The following is a 17,312-nucleotide window of genomic DNA, read 5'->3' on the forward strand; positions in this document are numbered from 1 at the left end:
ACGATATACGAATATTCATAGTATGATATAAACGTTTGATAAGTTTAAATTTTATGAATTTTTCTTTCAAAAAAAGACAAAAAAATAAAAATAAAAATAAAATAAAATTGACGGAAGAAATCCAGAATTTTGAATGTTAGTGTATTTAATCAACAGAATTTTTGTAATAAATCATCTTTCTATGAATAATTAAGAAAATCAATATATAAGTAAATTTAGAATTCATTCGTATTGTTATTTTTTTTTTTAAGAACCGACGCTTTTAAAATATCAAATTCTCCAGAATTTTGGCACATTTGATAAAATGATGAATTCGAATTTGAAATAAGGTTATATGGGCTGGTGAATAAAAAATGTTTCGTTGGTTAAATTGACTAAATCCATAAATAAAAAAAATTGTTTTTATTCTTATAAAAATTTAATAAATACCTATCAAATTCAATAACGTTTCCTTGATCTACGATAAAAAAAAAAGAAACAAAATATATATACTGTAAATAATTAATTAGAATAACGTTTTAATTATTAATACATACCTAACACAAGAATTCTATCATAATCAATGACCGTTCTTAATCTATGTGCAATACATATTATAGTACAATCTACAAATTCTCTTCTAATCATTTTCTGAATTTTGTCATCCATAGCGAAATCAATGCTGCAAATATATTGAATCAAAGTTAGTAAAAAAAATTTATCTAAAGCAAGCAAATTATCTTCCATCGACAAAAAGTAACTTACCTTGCAGTTGCTTCATCCATAAGAATAATTTTAGATCTTTTTAACAAAGCTCTGGCTAAACACAATAATTGTCTCTGTCCTTGACTAATATTTTTACCACCTTCATTAATAGGAGTGTCTAAATCTTTGAATACATTTACATTATCATCATCACTTAATGTTGTCGAACTTTGCTCATTCTCTGATGATGGTAATAAATGAACTCTTCTTAGAGAATCATATAATTCATATTCCTCATATTGTGAAAATACATCAAGGTTAGATCTAATAGTACCTTTATTTTTTTTTAAAAAAAAGTAACGATTAATTTAAGCTTATTTTGTAAAATAACATCAGTCCTAATAATATTTACCTGAAAACAATATCGGATCCTGTGGAATAATTGTAAGTCTTGATCTAAGATCTTCAATACCTATTGTACTCGTATCAATTCCATCAATAAATATTTTACCATCAGATGGTTCAATAAATCTAAATAATGATAATGATATGGTTGATTTTCCCGACCCAGTTCTAAGAAAAAAAAAATTTAAAGTTTGTTTTTAAAAAAGATGATCAAATAAATCAAATATATTAATATACCGTACCTTCCTACAATACCAACTTTTTCTTGGCCAAATATTTCAAAAGAAATATGATGTAAAACAGGTTCTAATTCTTGCGAATATCTAATCAACAAATTTTCTACTTTAATATTACCATTGTGAGGCCAACTAGCTGGTGGTCTAGGTTCAATAATTGCCGCAGCTTCCTGATTTATTTCCAAAAATTCACATACTCTTTCTATAGAATTTAAACCCATCTCAAATTCTGCATAATTTCTAACTGACCACATAATTTGTTTAGAAAACACCATTGCAAATGACATTGATAGTCCTGCTAATCCTGCATCAATTCTATCTAAATTCCACAATATAAATACTCCTGCAATAAATGTTAATAGTGATCCCAATATATTAAATCTTACTGACAACCATCTATTAAGTGTACACTTCATAAAAAATGGTCTATTATTACTATCAATTCTGCAATATATTTGTTAAAAGTCAATATCCTTTCTCAACAATAAAAGTATACAGAACATATTGTAAATAAAATTAAATGTTAAATTTGACCTTAGCAACATTTCTTCCATAAATCTCTTTGTCGCGCCATACGCTCTAATTGTTGAAATTCCTCTAAAACAACATATATATACAAAATTAATAATTACTTCGTAAATAAATTAAAAGCGATTTTTCATGTAATTTACATTATTGTTTCGCCAAAATGTGAATATATGGGTGATTTCGTAACAGAATCTAGTCTTTTCATGTCTCGTGAACATTTAGCGTATATTCTTCCAAGAAATACATACGCAACACCTATAATAGTAATTTAATAATTAATTATTTATTTTATTTATTTTTTCTTAAAAATTATCTTTTGATGGATCGTTGATGCTTATTTGACTTACTAAAAACCAGGGAAGCTATTATGAATTCTAAAAATTGAATGGAAAAATTTAGTTATAAATCTCCAATATATTTTTAAAGTATAATACGCACCCTTTGTGACAGCTGTTATTACCAATATAGTGCCAATCATCATTATGACCTAAATAAAAAATATTAAAAAAATATTAAATAAACTAAATTTATACTGAAAAAACAATGAGATATTCTTACATTATGAAAGAATGAACCCGCAGTACCTATAAAAATGCCAGATAAAATTAATATTTTAAACATATTTAGGCTTTTTTTTTAAAAAAAGAAAATCTTATACCAACGTGTCAAAGTACTGTCAATATCTTCAAAGTCTCTACCAAATCTGTTAAGAATTCTTCCAACAGGAGTAGTATCAAAAAATCTCAACGGAGCTCTTATAACTCTATTAAGTAAGTTTTCATGAAGTATTCTTGAGGCTCTTAAAGATCCATAATAAAGCCAAACAAGTCTTGATACTCCAAGAAGAATAGATATCATTGTAATTAATACATAAATGTTAAAATAATAATCTAGACTGTGCGAATCTTGGCTTATAGTGCTTAACATTTTATCTGTGATACCAATTATTGGATCGTATGGTAAAACATTTAAATTATTGTCATCTTTACTGGAATTTGACCAGATTTTCAACCACCAATTTTCCATTATTTGAGAAAATCTTGCGGTTGTGAAAAGTAATATAGCCATAAACCAGAAAAAAAAACGTCCATTTGCTAAAATATATGCCAAGTAAACTTTAAATTCAACAGATCCAACCGCATACCCTAAAAAGAAAAAACAAAAGATTTATAATTGTTTCCACAAAAGTTTTTATTTAGTTATTTAAATGATTTACAAATTACCTTCATCTTTGATTAACTTTCTTGGATTCACAATTTTTGCCGAGTCTCCATTATCATTTTGAAAATCTGGGAGAGTGGTTGCATCAGTTGATCCTCCTCGATGTGCAGTTGGATGTCTCTGTTCTGACTCAGAAATTCCTTCATTAATAGTTGTATTTTCACTAGATTCTCCTAATGTTGAATCATTAACCAGCTGAATTTCTTTCTCGTCACTCGTATTATTTGATCTTTTTAATTCAGTATTTTCAGCTGCTGTTTCAATAATATCTTCAAAATCAATTCCATTATTTGCTCCTTTTAAGATTGCTGCTGAAGCTCCAGAACTTTTTAATTCTTCAGTTTTTCCAGAGATCTCAACTTTTCCATCTTTTAATGAAACTATATAATCAGCTTTGGCTAAAGCTAACCCCACATGATGAGTAACAAGAATTATTGTACGTTCATTCATCAATGGACCAGTTATACAATTCAACATTAAATGCTTAGCTGTATGAGCATCAACAGCACTTAACGCGTCATCTATAATTATATGTTTTGCCCTTGAATAAACCGCTCTGAAAAGAATTCATATTTAAGTAAAAATTTTTTTAAAAAAATAGTGAAAATAAAAATTCTTTTTTTTTCACCTTGCTAATGAACAACGCTGCTTCTGTCCACCAGAAAGTGTAAGTCCTTTCTCTCCGACTTCTGTCAAATCACCATCTTCTAGAATTTCAAAATCCCTTTGCAAATCACATGCTTTTATAACAGCTTTGTAGCGTTCTTTGTGGAATGGGAGTCCAAAGGTTATATTGCTGCGGATTGAAGCATTTTGGAGAAAAGATTCTTGTGCAACAAAGGCAACACAATTATCAAGAATCCAATTAGACATAAAAGGATCTGGTTTAAGAATATCTTCTGGAGTTTGAGGGAAAAAGATTTCTCCTTTTATAAGATTTGTTTCTTTATCGAAATAAGAATATAATATTTAATAAGTCATGTTAATAATAAACGAAAACTAAAAAATGATCAATTTTTTTCGATTTACCTCCGAGTAACGACATTAACAATAAGGTCTAAGTAAAACAAAAAAATAAAAAAATATTATTCATATTAAATAAATAAATAAATAAATAAATAAATAAAATACAGTTATAATCACCTTTCCTGATCCTGTTGGACCGCCTAATAAAAAGGTCAAAAAGCATTATTAATTTCTATCTTTTTCAAATAATATTAAATTATAATAAGTAATAAATACTTACATACTATACTTAATTTACCAATAGGAAATTCAATATTTAAATCTTTCATAACAAATTCATTTGAACTTAATTCATCATCTTCTCCATATTTATTCCAAGCAACACTTGCATTTCCAAATCCAATTTTCAAAGTATTGGTCTTAACAAATTGACTTTCAATTTCCCCCGAATTTAAGAATGTTTCTATCCTTCTAATGCTAACAATGGCTTGATAACCTTGCATAAAAACGTCAGGAAGATTTGCTAATACATATCGAAGTTCATTAAAAATCGTTATTGAAGTAAATGCTATTGATGCCGTTAACTCATTTCCTTGAACTTTTGTATAGACATAAAACATTACAATCGTTACAAGTACGGGAGTTGCCATCCATATTAAATTATACATTGATAAACATAAGAAAGCCTTAAACAATTCTTTAAGTTCACTTTCACGAACATCTGAAATTAAATTCGATACTAAATTAATATCTTTTTTAATACAAAATTTTATAGTTGTATAATATATTTTAGTTTACCCAATATTTTGTTTCTCCACTTTTTTTCCCAAGCAAATAATTTTATCATTCGAATCCCTTGTAAAATCTATCAATTTTATAAAAAATCATATTTAAAAAAGAGTGAGTCGTATTTTCATTAGAAAAATTTACTTTTTTCTTTACTTACCTCATTCATTAGATTAACTCTATTATCTCTAAATTTCATAAGCTTATTTTGAGATTTAGTAAAATGTCGTGAAACGAATTGATTAATGGGTAAAATAATAATTAGAGTTATAAAGGCAAAAATACTGGCAATTCCCAATAATTGATAAAGAAAATAAAGAGCAATAGTGAGTTGTATAGGACAATCAATAAAAGTTGTCCACCACATCGAAAATTGTCCAATACGATTCGTATCTACAGCCATAAGATTAGTTATTTTTCCTACAGATGCTGCTAAATTATTGCTTTTTGATATATTACTTCCATCATTTTTATTTTCTTCATTATCGTTCAAACATAATCCATTTAACATCCTCAAACTCTTAGCATATATTTCAGCGTTTAACATTCCTCTCACAGATGTATTAAATTCACTTGCACTCCAATACCATTGTTGTCCAATGGATAAATATAAAAGAAAGTTGCTTATTAACATTCCAAATATACAAACATATCCCCAATCACTTGCTTTATTTAATGGTTTTTTCTGAATATATTCAAGAAAGTTATATAAGAAAACGACAGGAACAAAAAATAATAGTGCCGTAAAAACTGTTGTAATGAGTTGATAAATCATGATATGAAGGTTGGCCTTCCATATTCTATATAATAAAGACTTGCTGCGCCATACTTTAAAATTATGATGTGCAGTGATCGCACGAAGATTAAATGGAATTTGATCTAAATCCGAATCACTTAAGCCATCTTTGTAATAGGCACTTTTCAATAATTGTGTCATTGTAGCAAATGTTATAAAATCTAATATAGAAGAATAACTTATCGGAGTAACAGGTCTTCCATTATCATAAAGTGGTGGACCTCTTGGTGTTGTGATTGCCACTGCGGTAGCAATTGATGATAAGATAAAGTTACAAATCGCAACAATTTTTTCTATATTTTTTGTTATATCACTACTTATTCCATTAATCGAGATAATAAACGTAGTTCGAAGGTACCACATTGAACATAAGAATGCAGTAGTGAATATCACTGTTAAGTGAGCATTCAAAGTCTTGTTCCATTTTCTTAAACATGGCTTCCTAGCTATCACGGCAATTATTGTGGAGTAAAACTTTTTAACATAGAAAAAAAAAAATGTTATTCATCATATTATGGAAAATATAAAATAAAACTTTTTGTCAACTTACCCAACAGAATATAAGTAATCCTACATGTAAAATATCATCAAGTGACAAATATTTATTATTAATCTTTTTAAAATTTTCGTCCATTTTCCATCCTAACAAAAATGAAAATAAAGATGTTTGGATTATACAAATCCCTAATTTTATTGTATCTCTTTTAACTGTTGAAAATCGGACATTTGGATTATTTTTATTACTTGTAGTATAGGTGCTAGCAATTTGTGGTGAAACATCATGCTTATTATATTCTAGTATAAGAAATAAGAAACTTCCTAAAGTTACTATTGTAGGTGGTATAGCATCAAAAAATGACATTTTTCAAGAGAATCGAAAAATATCTAAATAAAGAAAAAGAAAAATATTTTTTTTGCATTTTTTTAAAAAAAATTAAGGTTCTAAAAAAAAAAAAATTCAATACAATGAATCGATTAATTCGGATTATCAAATTACATGAGAGGGCATGAGAGGTCTAGTCATCTATGGAGAATTTATTCCACCATGTGAATATTTGGCGCAGTATAACAGGAAAACAAAATCCACCAACAACAAATAAGAATAGTGATGATCTTCGTAACCGAATTTTTGACGTTTAAATCTAAATGCTATGATAGCCAGTCATCCACTATAAGCTTGTGACACGCTAAGCTTGTAACACGCTGGAACAAAATTGATTGTTCACCCAAAAACTTTTACATGAATCTCTTAAAACCTAATATCCGATTTAACAACGTTTAGGACAATGAAAAAAATGAAACAAAAAGTGGATGATACATGCTTTGTATCCTTTTTGTCTTTTTGGAAATAATTCTTTTTGTCCATTTATGTACACAGTGGTTTATTCTTTTTTACGTTTTAATATAGAAATTAATTTAAAAAAAATACAATTTGCAAAAAATTTTTTTTTGGATACGATTGTTCGTTCCACCTTCCATGTTTCCAAATTAATAATAATGTACTACAATATACAAACTCTTTGTTTGTTTCGGATAATATTAGTTTCATTTTAGATATAAATAAGCATATTTTTTTTCTCTAAACACTAAAACTTCATCTTTTAATTATCGATTTTTTTTTTAAAAAAAAATAAAAGAAAATTATGTCAGCTTATAAAACCGCTATAGAAAATACTCCGGAAGTAGTTGCAGCTGCTGCGGAATTTGCTGGAAGTGTAGCTGACTTAGGCAATTCGTTAGATATTGCAAAAGCTACTCTTGGAGCCGTAGGAACTGTAGGAGAGGCTATTAAACCATTCGTTCCATTAATTGCAGTTGTTACAACGGTAATTAGTGAAATTATCACTATCTATGAAGACGCTCAGTATAACAAAAAAATTTGCAATGCTTTAATGGATAGAGTTCAAACAGCCGAAAGTGCTATTAAAACTTTAAATAGACGAAAGCAAGAAAATGAAAAAAATTTCCTTAGTAAGGAATATTATAAAGCATTTGTAAAATTTACTGATGTTATGAAAAAAATTAAAGATTTTATTAGGGACATTAGTCAATTACAAGGTTACAAAAAATTCATACATGCTAGTTCTATTAAAGATAAATTTAATCATTTAGTTGATGAATTTGATACTGTTATGAGTGATTTACACTTTACTTTGACGGTTGCCAACGAAGTACAAAGAGAAATTGATCAAAAAGCACTTGCTGATGATATTGCCGAAATGACAAAGGTAAGTTATTAATAAATGATAATGTTGTAAGAGAAAGAAATATATTATTATCGGCTAATTTATTATTTCTTCTTTAAACGATAGTTCTTGGAAAGGATTGAAGGTGGTATTACCGCTGGTAATAACCAAATTAATACGGTTCTTCAAGAAGTCATATTAATTAAGAATCAAATAGAAACATTTACTGATATTAAGAGAAGTTATTTACCAATACCCGAGACTATAAAAGCGACTACAATAGATCCAAAAGAACTTACAGATCCTATTGGAGGTAAAGCATCTGACCGTCGTGGGAAAAAAGAACCTTTTATTTTAAAGAAAACTTTGAAAAATAGTATAGAGGTTGCTTGTGTTCCTAAATCAATCCCTGAAGATAATTCTATGAAAGCTCAAAAGATTCAAGCTCAGCTTGCTATTTTGGGGAAACTTCAAGATTCTCCTAACATATTGAAATTTTATGGACTCTCTCATGTTGATGATAATTTAGTTATGATACTTGAATGGGCTGAATTGGGAAATCTTCGCGAAGTTTATAATAAATTCGATATCGTCTGGACTGCAAAAGTAATTAACAAAAAATTTTTCTTTTTTTTTAAAAAAAAAATAAAAAAATATATATATTTATATTTATTATATTATATTCCGTTTCCATAACTTTATTTTTTTTTATTCTTTAAGGTATCTATTGCTCTTGGAATTTGTCGAGGCATCACTTTCTTGCATTCCTGTAATATTTATCATCACGATGTTCGTTGTGAAAATGTTATGATGACTTGGCATTTGGAGCCTAAACTTACAAATTTTGAATATGCGCGTCTTACAACTGATTCCACCTCTAACGTTACTAATCTAACTGAAATTGTGCATTGGCTTGCTCCTGAGAAATTGAGATCTGCTAACGTTCAACGTTATAACGCAAAATGTGAGATTTTTAGGTGAGATATTACAAAATTCATTTAAGTAATTGGTTATCCCCATTTTTATTTTAACATATAAAATTATTTTCCCTTTACAAAGTTTTGGTATGTTACTCTGGGAGTTGGCTTTTGAAAAAGTTCCTTATGAAAATTGGGATATGAACAAAATAAGAGATCATGTTTTGGCTAACAAAAGAGAAAAGATTTCCTTTGGTAAAGAATCAAGCAATATACAAAAACTACAACAAGGTTATGCGAAAATTATTGTTGCTGGTAAGAGATTATCGTATTATGGTATGCTTTGAATATTTTTGAATTATTTTATAATAAATTTTAATCTTAATTAGCCTGGCAAGATGACCCACAAATTCGAGCGTCATTGCAAGAAATATTTTTAGAATTACACTCATTGTATACAGAGTTTTGTTCCACAGTAAACAGTTCTCCTGTTCTTAAACCCGATAAAAGTTTAGATTTAGATGGATCTAAAGCAACAGCTCCAGTTTCTATTAGTGATGAAGGAGGGTTAGAATTGCCAGATATGGAGGATTTCTCTATTGATGCTATAGTTGAAATTATGCCACTTGAAGAAGGCATTGCAGCTCATAAGAAAAAAGAATTTCAAGTAGCATGGGAATGTTTTAACGCACATTCGGATTTAGGAAACACAACAGCTAAATATTGGAAAGGATATTATTTATGGGAAGGTTATGCTTGCGAAAAAGACAGAGTTGAGGCATCAAATTTATTTAAAGAAGCGGCTGATGATGGATTACCAGATGCACAATTAAGATATGCATTTAGTTTGGTTGGAAATCCCGGAGCTAAATTTGATAAAGGTGTATTTATTGAATATCTTACAAAAGCTGCAGAAAATAATAATAGTACAGCCCAATTTAATTTAGGTGATTTATATATGCACGGTAAATTGAATGTACCAAAAAATGAAGAATTAGGTATAAAATATTTAAAATTAGCCGCATTATCTAATCAGCCCAAAGCTATTGAAATCTTACAAAAATTGAAAATTAACATTTATAATGACGATAAAGTAAGTTAACCTCTTTATTTTTATATTTTTTTTTATAATTTTGTCTGTTTTTTAAGAAAAATTTCGACCTTTTTTTTTCATAGATTCTTACATAATTTGAGGAGTTATTCTTAGTGTAGTGTGTGATTTAACGTGTAATAGAACTATTTATGATTTTTATATTTAAGTGTAATTTATTATTATTTTTTTTTACGTTATTAATAGAATGAATCAAATAAAAAAAACCAAAATTTCAATTAGATTAATTGATCATCAAATTACTCTTAACGTAAAAGTACTATACCTATACGTTTCAATCACGATCGGCATATATTGAAAGAATATAATTATATAACATTTTCTAAAAGTCGGGTCTAAACCGCGCAATATTATATGTACTGTACATAAACAAAACTGCAAAAATCATCGCTTGATATAAGCATCTTATTTTTAGTATAATAAAGTAAAAATTATTTATTAAAGCATATCAAAACAATATTATTATGTATATGAAATATTGTTCAATTTATCTTGCAATGCACTATGAATATTATCCCTAATTTTGACCCGTTTCGTTTCACCATCTTTCAACTTTTCAATTGTAGACTCAACTTCTGATATGATAGAGCTGTTCAAAAATCTTGTGCTGCAATTGGCTCTAGTGAACTTGTCAAGGTTTTCTTCAACGATTTCAGAGAGAGTTTCTAAATTCTGTAGGGAATCGTTGTATTCTTTAATACCCTTCCTTGAATATTTAATAAAAAAAAATTATTTTTTTTTTTAAAACAAAAAAAAATTATATTTGATCATAAACTTACAAAATTTCAGCAAATTTCAATGATAAATCTGGAATGGTAGGTTGATTAGCAGATTCTTTATTCGAGATAGTTGAATTATACCTCATAGGCAGCATCATAGACCTCATAAGACGAATTTTAGAAGTGACGGGTAAACTTTTTTGTAGAACTTGCAACATGGTTATGTTACTTTTGACTAGAAGAAATAAAATTTTTACGTACAATTTATGTGATGAAAAGGTTTATTTATAAAAGGAGTTTACTTTGCAACATACGCAGTATGAATGGTTAAATATTTGTCATCATCCAATTTAAATAACTTATATGAACAAAGAAAAGAAAATAATCATGTAGCATAGCCATATTCTAAGTGCTCAAAGAAATATAAAAGGGTAGTTGGATTACTCTAATCTTCATATTGGATAACCAAAAATCTCTAACGTTTATAGAACAATATCAAATGATAGTTTCATTAGTAATTTTACTATTCCAAAGTTGTAAACTTTACGTAAGTATATTTTATAAATTTTATATTTTTAATTTCAGATCGTGATTTAACACGTATGCATGTTTCATTCATAAAATTGGCACTTATTTTACATTTTGTTTATTACCTCCCATTTCTTATGAATCTATATGCTATAATATAATTTCTCTATGAACCTATTATTTTCTGAAAGGTTAATATTTTTGCTCACATGATCTATAAAAATCTTGCATTTGTAACTATCTTTAATTTAATTATTATATGCTAAAATAGGGATAAAATATCGAAGAAAAATCTAATGATCGATTCAAAGATGCAATAAAAAAGAACATCACAATGATCATGTTAATGAAAGACTTTAAATTAATACTGCGCGCTATATAATTTAATATCATCTCTTCAAATCTTACCTTCATTCACTGTTTATTAAAAATCTACACAATATTACAATTTATCAATTGTGAATCCTGAAAAGCTATTGATACATATTACATACTGTATCTTTACTATTTTGTACAGCAATATTATCAATACAAAAAACAAAATCAAGGATTTATATTTAGAAAATGTTCAAGTTGTATTGATTGGAGAAGCTCCTCAACGGTGTTACCCTAGTCACGTGTAGAGTTACATCTACCAGAAAATTTTTTCACCCTCACGTGACTTATGTGACGCATAAATTTTAATTGGCTTAATATTTGTTTCACATCTTACCATTTTTTTTACTACTATTTTTTTTATATTTTGAAAATATTTACATTTATATACTTTTAAATGTTAGAAAAAAATGTAAAAAATTTGAACAGTTATATTATTATATACTTTATAAATAAAATTTATTATAAACTTAATTGACCAAAGTGAAAAAAACAAAACATTTTGCGTGTTTGAAATATTACAAAATTGTGAATAACTCCAGATAGATTAATTGTATCTTTATGAAAATTGAGATGCAAGTAGTTTCAGCCCCTCTGAACAACTTTCAATTAATAATGGAGGTCAATTTCCTTTGTCTAAAGTGCTCAAATTACGCTCTAAAGATAGGAAATAAAAAAAATAAAATTCCTAGTTAGTGTTGTTATGAAAAATGCGAATAACTCCAGATAGGCTGACTATACCTTTGTGAAAATTAATATGCAGGTAGTTTTTGATCCTTTGAACAACTTTCAATTAATAATAAATGTCAATTTCCTTTGACTAAAGTATTCAAATTACGCTCTAAAGTTAGAAAATAAAAATCTGCATGTTAGTATTGTTATGAAAAATGTAAATAACTCTTGGCAGACTGATTGTACCTTTATGAAAATTGATATATAAATAGTTTCAGACCCGCTGAACAACTTTCAATTAATAATGAAGGTCGATTTTCTTTGATCAAAGTGCTTAAAATACGCTCTAAATTTATGCAACAGAAAAAATAAAATTTGCAAGTTAGTATCATTATGAAAAATGCGAATAACTCCAGATGGACTGGCTGTACCTTCATGAAAATTAATATTCAAATAGTTTTAGATCCACTAAATAACTTTTAATTAAAATGAATATCAATTATCTTTGACTAAAATGTTTAGAATACACTTTGAAGTTAATAAATAAAAAACAAATATGTATTCTGAGACTTTTATTAAAAAAGTTATAAAAAAGCATATTAAAGTTAATATTGTTAGTTAAAATGTTTAAAAACTGCAAATAGTCAAAGTTTTACAAAGTTTTAATAGTGAAAAAAAAGTGGTGAAAAGGTAGTGGAAAGAGTGAGTGTGGAAGATATTATGAGTAAACAAATAATAAAATAGTAAAACTAATCGCATCACATAAGTCACGTGAGGGTAAAAAAAATTTCTGGCAATACTGGAAAGAATCATCTTACTACGCCAGAAGATCATGTGGAAAATTAGGATTTATTGTGCCCAACTGTGCCAAGCTGACCTAGCCATAGCCTACTTAGCCTATTATTTTTATTATATTTATTATATTAATTATATTTAATATAATTGATATAATTATTTTATTTAATATATTTAATTTATTTATTAGGGAATTACTAAACTTAACCGAAAGGAAATTTCCTCCCCCTCTCCTGTAATGTATTACTAATTATTTATTGGCTGATCATTTTATCATATGATTAATAAACAAACTATTTATATTTTTGTACTACTTACTATTTTATTTGTACAAGATAAAATTTTTTTTACGCGTTTTTTTATTCTTTGTTCTTTGTACTTTTTATCGTACAAAAAAGTTAACTGTTTCACATGTTTTGTAAATAGTAATAGCATGTCTTATAATAATAAATGCAATAAGAGAATAAGATCAGGTTCACCTGATAACTATGAAGAAGAATATATAGCTCTTATTTTAGATGATTCTTCAAATATTTGTGAAAAGGAAAATGAAAAAAATATAGAAGCAGAACAAATAAATAAGGTAAATATCTCTTTGGCAAAATTTTTACTTCTTAATATTCTATTATTCTCTTAGTTTAAATCTTTGTAAGAAGTTATTCAATTGCTTTTACTTGAATACATTTTAAAAGTTATTTAATTTTTTAGAGAATACTTGTTAATATTGATAATTCAGAAGACTCAGAAGAAGAAATGGAAATAAAATTACATGTTGGACAATCGTTTCAAACTTGGTTAGATGCAGAAAAATTTTTAAATCAATATTCTCTAAAAGAAGGATTTAGTATTAGACGAAAACGAACAGAAAAATTAGTTGAAAATGGAATTGAAATAATAAGAAAAATAACTTGGGAATGTTGTTGTGCTGGCAAATACCAAGCAAAAAAAGTAATTAATCCAGAAAATCAACGTAATAAAAAGTCTAAATGTACTGATTGTCAGTGGCATGTTAATGGAAATCTTCCAAAATCTAGTTCAAATATATCATTTACAACTGTTATTAATGAACATAATCATCAAATGATACCATCTCCATCAGCTACCATTGCTAAGCATCGAAAATTAAATGAGGATATAATTGAATTTATTAATTTTTATGTATTACATGTACAACGGGTGCACGAAATATTAAAAATCTTTTAAATGAACAATTTCCAGGACGAAATATTAACCAAAAAAACCTATACAATGCTATTCAAATGGCAAAAAAAAATTTAGCAATTCGTCAAAATTATGATGATCCTGATACGCTTCAGTATTTATATTCTCAAAAAGCTGAAGATTCACGATGGTTTATTGAAACAAAATTTGATGGACCAGAACGCCATTTATGTGGCTTAATTTGGATGTTCCCAGATTAACAACATGCGTGAACAAGATATCATGATGTTATATTCTTTGATACAACTTCTCGAACAAACAAATACAATATGGTTGCTTGTTTTTTTGCAGCAATAGACAATTGTAACTGAACACGCCTAGTAGCAACAGCACTTCTTGAAGATGAAACTGAAGAAAGTTTTGTGTGGGCATTAGAGATGATTAATAAAGCTACAGGAAATTTAGTGCCACGAGTAGTATTTACAGATTCCGATCCAGCAATGAGTAACGCAATATCACTTATATATCCTAATTCTGCTCATTGTTTATGTTTGTTTCACATTGATTTAAACCTTAAAAAAAATTTGCGTAGTAAACTTACTACAAAAATATTTCATGAATTTTGAAAAGATTTTTTTCAATGTAGAAATACCTTATCTCCTGCAATTTTTGAATCCCGATGGCAAAATTTAAAAGAAAAATATTCTTCTGTATCTGGTTATCTTAATAGACAACTAGATCCATTAAAAACTAAATGGGCTGTTTGTTATATTAATATTCAATTTACTGCAGGTGCAAATAGTACTCAGCGTGTAGAGAGTTTAAATAAAAAAGTTCATGATAGTGTAAATTCCTGTTCATCTCTCTTAACACTTGTAAAAGAAATTCAACAATTACTTGATGATGAAGCAAATTATATTAGAATACAAGAGTATAAAGATGAAATTCCAAGTATTGGACTGGAAAATGTAGCCCAAAGATACTTTACATCTATTGAAAAAATTGTTTCAGATTATCTTATGGCACCAATGATTATACCGGTCTGTAAGCAAATGCAAGAATGCTTTTATTACGATGCATTTATGCTTGAAATTACACAATGGGAGGCAATTATTGAAGTAATCACCAAATAATTATGCTTAATTTAGATAAAGATTGTATTATTTTCTAAAAAATTTTATGACTCTATTTTATTAAGACATATACCGAAGATAATTATAATGAAGGTGTACGTGAAGATTATTACGAAATTGCCAAAATTTTGCTTGGCGATATCTCAGCAACAATCACAAAATCTGAAATTGTAAAAATTTGGCGAATTGTAGTGTCATGTGGACTTAAAAATCAATATGTTGTATTACTTTCTGACGGGTCTCACAGATGTACATGTAATTTACTAATTACACACGAATATCCATGCAGACATTTTTACAAAATTTTAAGAACATCTCCAAATGCAAAATGGCATGTAGGGTTAGTATATTTATTCATAAATTTAGTAGAACTTTAATCAAATAAGTGATTTATAACGCAAGAATACAACTTTATTCATTCATATTATTCATTATTAAATTGTAATGCAGTTCTAATGATATATTGTTTTATTTTTATAGGCTAATTTCTAGTCGTTGGTATAAGGATGATAAAATTGCATCAAATTCTATAACCCAACAGCTCCTATTAGTATTTGTTCATCAGAAGATAACGCAACTAATAATACCACTAATTTTAATCTAGGACACATAACAAAAATAAGAGGCAGCGAATTGTATACTCCAATCCTTCAAGAACTTAATAACAACCGTATAAAATATGGGCGTGTACATGGTATGCTGAAAAAGGCCATTAATTTAGCACTTGCTACAAACTCATACGAAGAGTTAATTGGCATGTGTCAAGATTTTTTGGTTAGAAAGCAGGATACTTTAGATCAAAATCAGGTAAAGGAGACGTTAGATAATGAAGAATTAGACGTAGTAAATCCAATTATTACAGTTAGAAAGGGAAGGCCACCAGGAAGGGTAAAAAGTGCTGTTAAAATTCAAGATAAGGAAAGCAGAAGACATTGTTTAAAATCAATTGACCTTAATGTTCAAAAAGGTGGCAACGAAACTCAATTAGGTAATAGCAGGGATAATAGAAAAACTTGTCAAAATTGTGGGCAAAAAGGGCATAACCGTGCAACCTGTAAATTTACTGATTAAAAAATATTTAGAAGTAACGTGAAGCATCGGTTATAAATCAACTTAATACGAAGTTTTTTTTTGCAATAATAAATTAGATTGATATTTGTTACTTGCATCGGTTATAAATCAACTTAATACAAAGCAATATTGATATTTGTTACTTTACAAGAGAAATTAAAATCTAAATTATACAACAAACAGATTTCCTCGTAATACTAATTCTCAATAGATATATACTATCCTTAACTACGTAATACATTTATTTACCGAAATTACGCTATTAAATTAGAATGTTGATGTCATTTCAAAAACAAAAGAATGCCATCATAGGAGAAAGAAAAATTATCTAATTAAATTAAAAAAATTGTCATAAGTCCAAGAATACCGTTCCTAAAAATGGAATTAGTACAATTAATATCGTTTAACAAACAAAAGGAAACCAATAAAAACATGGAAACTATTACCTACCTATCTGTTCTTCTATGCTAATTCCAATTCCATTAATCGTATCTAATCAGCTCTCCGCACCTAGTCTAATCACGCTAATCAAATGGTTTAATAATCCTTTATCTTTATCTTAATAATTCATAAATCCGATATTTAACGCTGGAAGTGGACTATATCATTTATTAAAATCGTCTCAAATCTAAGAAATAGTTCCTAAAAAATGAAAATAAGACGTTAATTTCCGTTTAACAAGTTTAACAAACAAAAGTAATCCACCAAAGAGAAGGAAATGAACACCTACCCATTATAAAGAAGTCCAAAGCAATTCCTAAAAAAAAAAAAAGAATACAATGTTATTTTCGTTTAACAAGTTTAACAAACAAAAGAAACCCACCAAAGATAAGGAAACAAACACCTACCTATTAAATCATCTCAAGAAGTCCAAAAAGAAATATTTCCTAAAAAATAAAAAAAATACGACGTTTAACAATCTTAACAAACAAAAGAAATCCACTAAAGATAAAAAAATGAACACCTACCTATTAAAATCGCCCAAGAAGTCCAGGAAGAAGCAATTCCTAAAAAAAAAGAAG

General features: G+C 27.6%; 4 protein-coding genes across 4 annotated transcripts; 2 read left to right on the forward strand and 2 right to left on the reverse strand.

Moving 5' to 3' along the window:
• Positions 1-215: 215 nt before the first annotated feature.
• OCT59_006137 (uncharacterized protein) lies at positions 216-6,484 on the reverse strand (the record flags this gene model as incomplete). The annotated part of the gene is made up of 20 exons (XM_025322066.2): positions 216-339; positions 430-457; positions 537-661; positions 745-1,018; positions 1,097-1,257; positions 1,332-1,769; positions 1,860-1,922; positions 1,997-2,108; positions 2,201-2,227; positions 2,292-2,340; positions 2,412-2,437; positions 2,516-2,998; positions 3,077-3,630; positions 3,703-4,018; positions 4,104-4,131; positions 4,218-4,240; positions 4,321-4,761; positions 4,839-4,905; positions 4,987-6,096; positions 6,173-6,484. The coding sequence occupies 20 exons, from the start codon at positions 6,482-6,484 to the stop codon at positions 216-218; spliced, it is 4,761 nt and encodes a 1,586-aa protein (XP_025167252.1).
• A 781-nt stretch (positions 6,485-7,265) lies between these two features.
• OCT59_006138 (uncharacterized protein) lies at positions 7,266-9,913 on the forward strand (the record flags this gene model as incomplete). Its single annotated transcript, XM_025322064.2, has 6 exons — positions 7,266-7,850; positions 7,935-8,414; positions 8,529-8,785; positions 8,868-9,040; positions 9,115-9,818; positions 9,902-9,913. The coding sequence occupies 6 exons, from the start codon at positions 7,266-7,268 to the stop codon at positions 9,911-9,913; spliced, it is 2,211 nt and encodes a 736-aa protein (XP_025167250.1).
• On the reverse strand, positions 9,802-10,942 carry OCT59_006139 (uncharacterized protein). The gene is made up of 2 exons (XM_066141071.1): positions 10,616-10,942; positions 9,802-10,542 (listed from the first exon to the last, which is right to left on the reverse strand). Exons 1-2 carry the CDS (start codon positions 10,771-10,773, stop codon positions 10,299-10,301), a joined length of 402 nt encoding a protein of 133 aa, XP_065997901.1. The 5' UTR covers positions 10,774-10,942; the 3' UTR covers positions 9,802-10,298.
• A 3,581-nt stretch (positions 10,943-14,523) lies between these two features.
• OCT59_006140 (uncharacterized protein) lies at positions 14,524-16,290 on the forward strand (the record flags this gene model as incomplete). The annotated part of the gene is made up of 4 exons (XM_066141072.1): positions 14,524-14,635; positions 14,717-15,204; positions 15,285-15,559; positions 15,771-16,290. 4 exons carry the CDS (start codon positions 14,524-14,526, stop codon positions 16,288-16,290), a joined length of 1,395 nt encoding a protein of 464 aa, XP_065997902.1.
• Positions 16,291-17,312: the final 1,022 nt, after the last annotated feature.

Source organism: Rhizophagus irregularis, chromosome 14, assembly GCF_026210795.1.
Source record: "Rhizophagus irregularis chromosome 14, complete sequence".
Taxonomy (NCBI): domain Eukaryota; kingdom Fungi; phylum Glomeromycota; class Glomeromycetes; order Glomerales; family Glomeraceae; genus Rhizophagus; species Rhizophagus irregularis.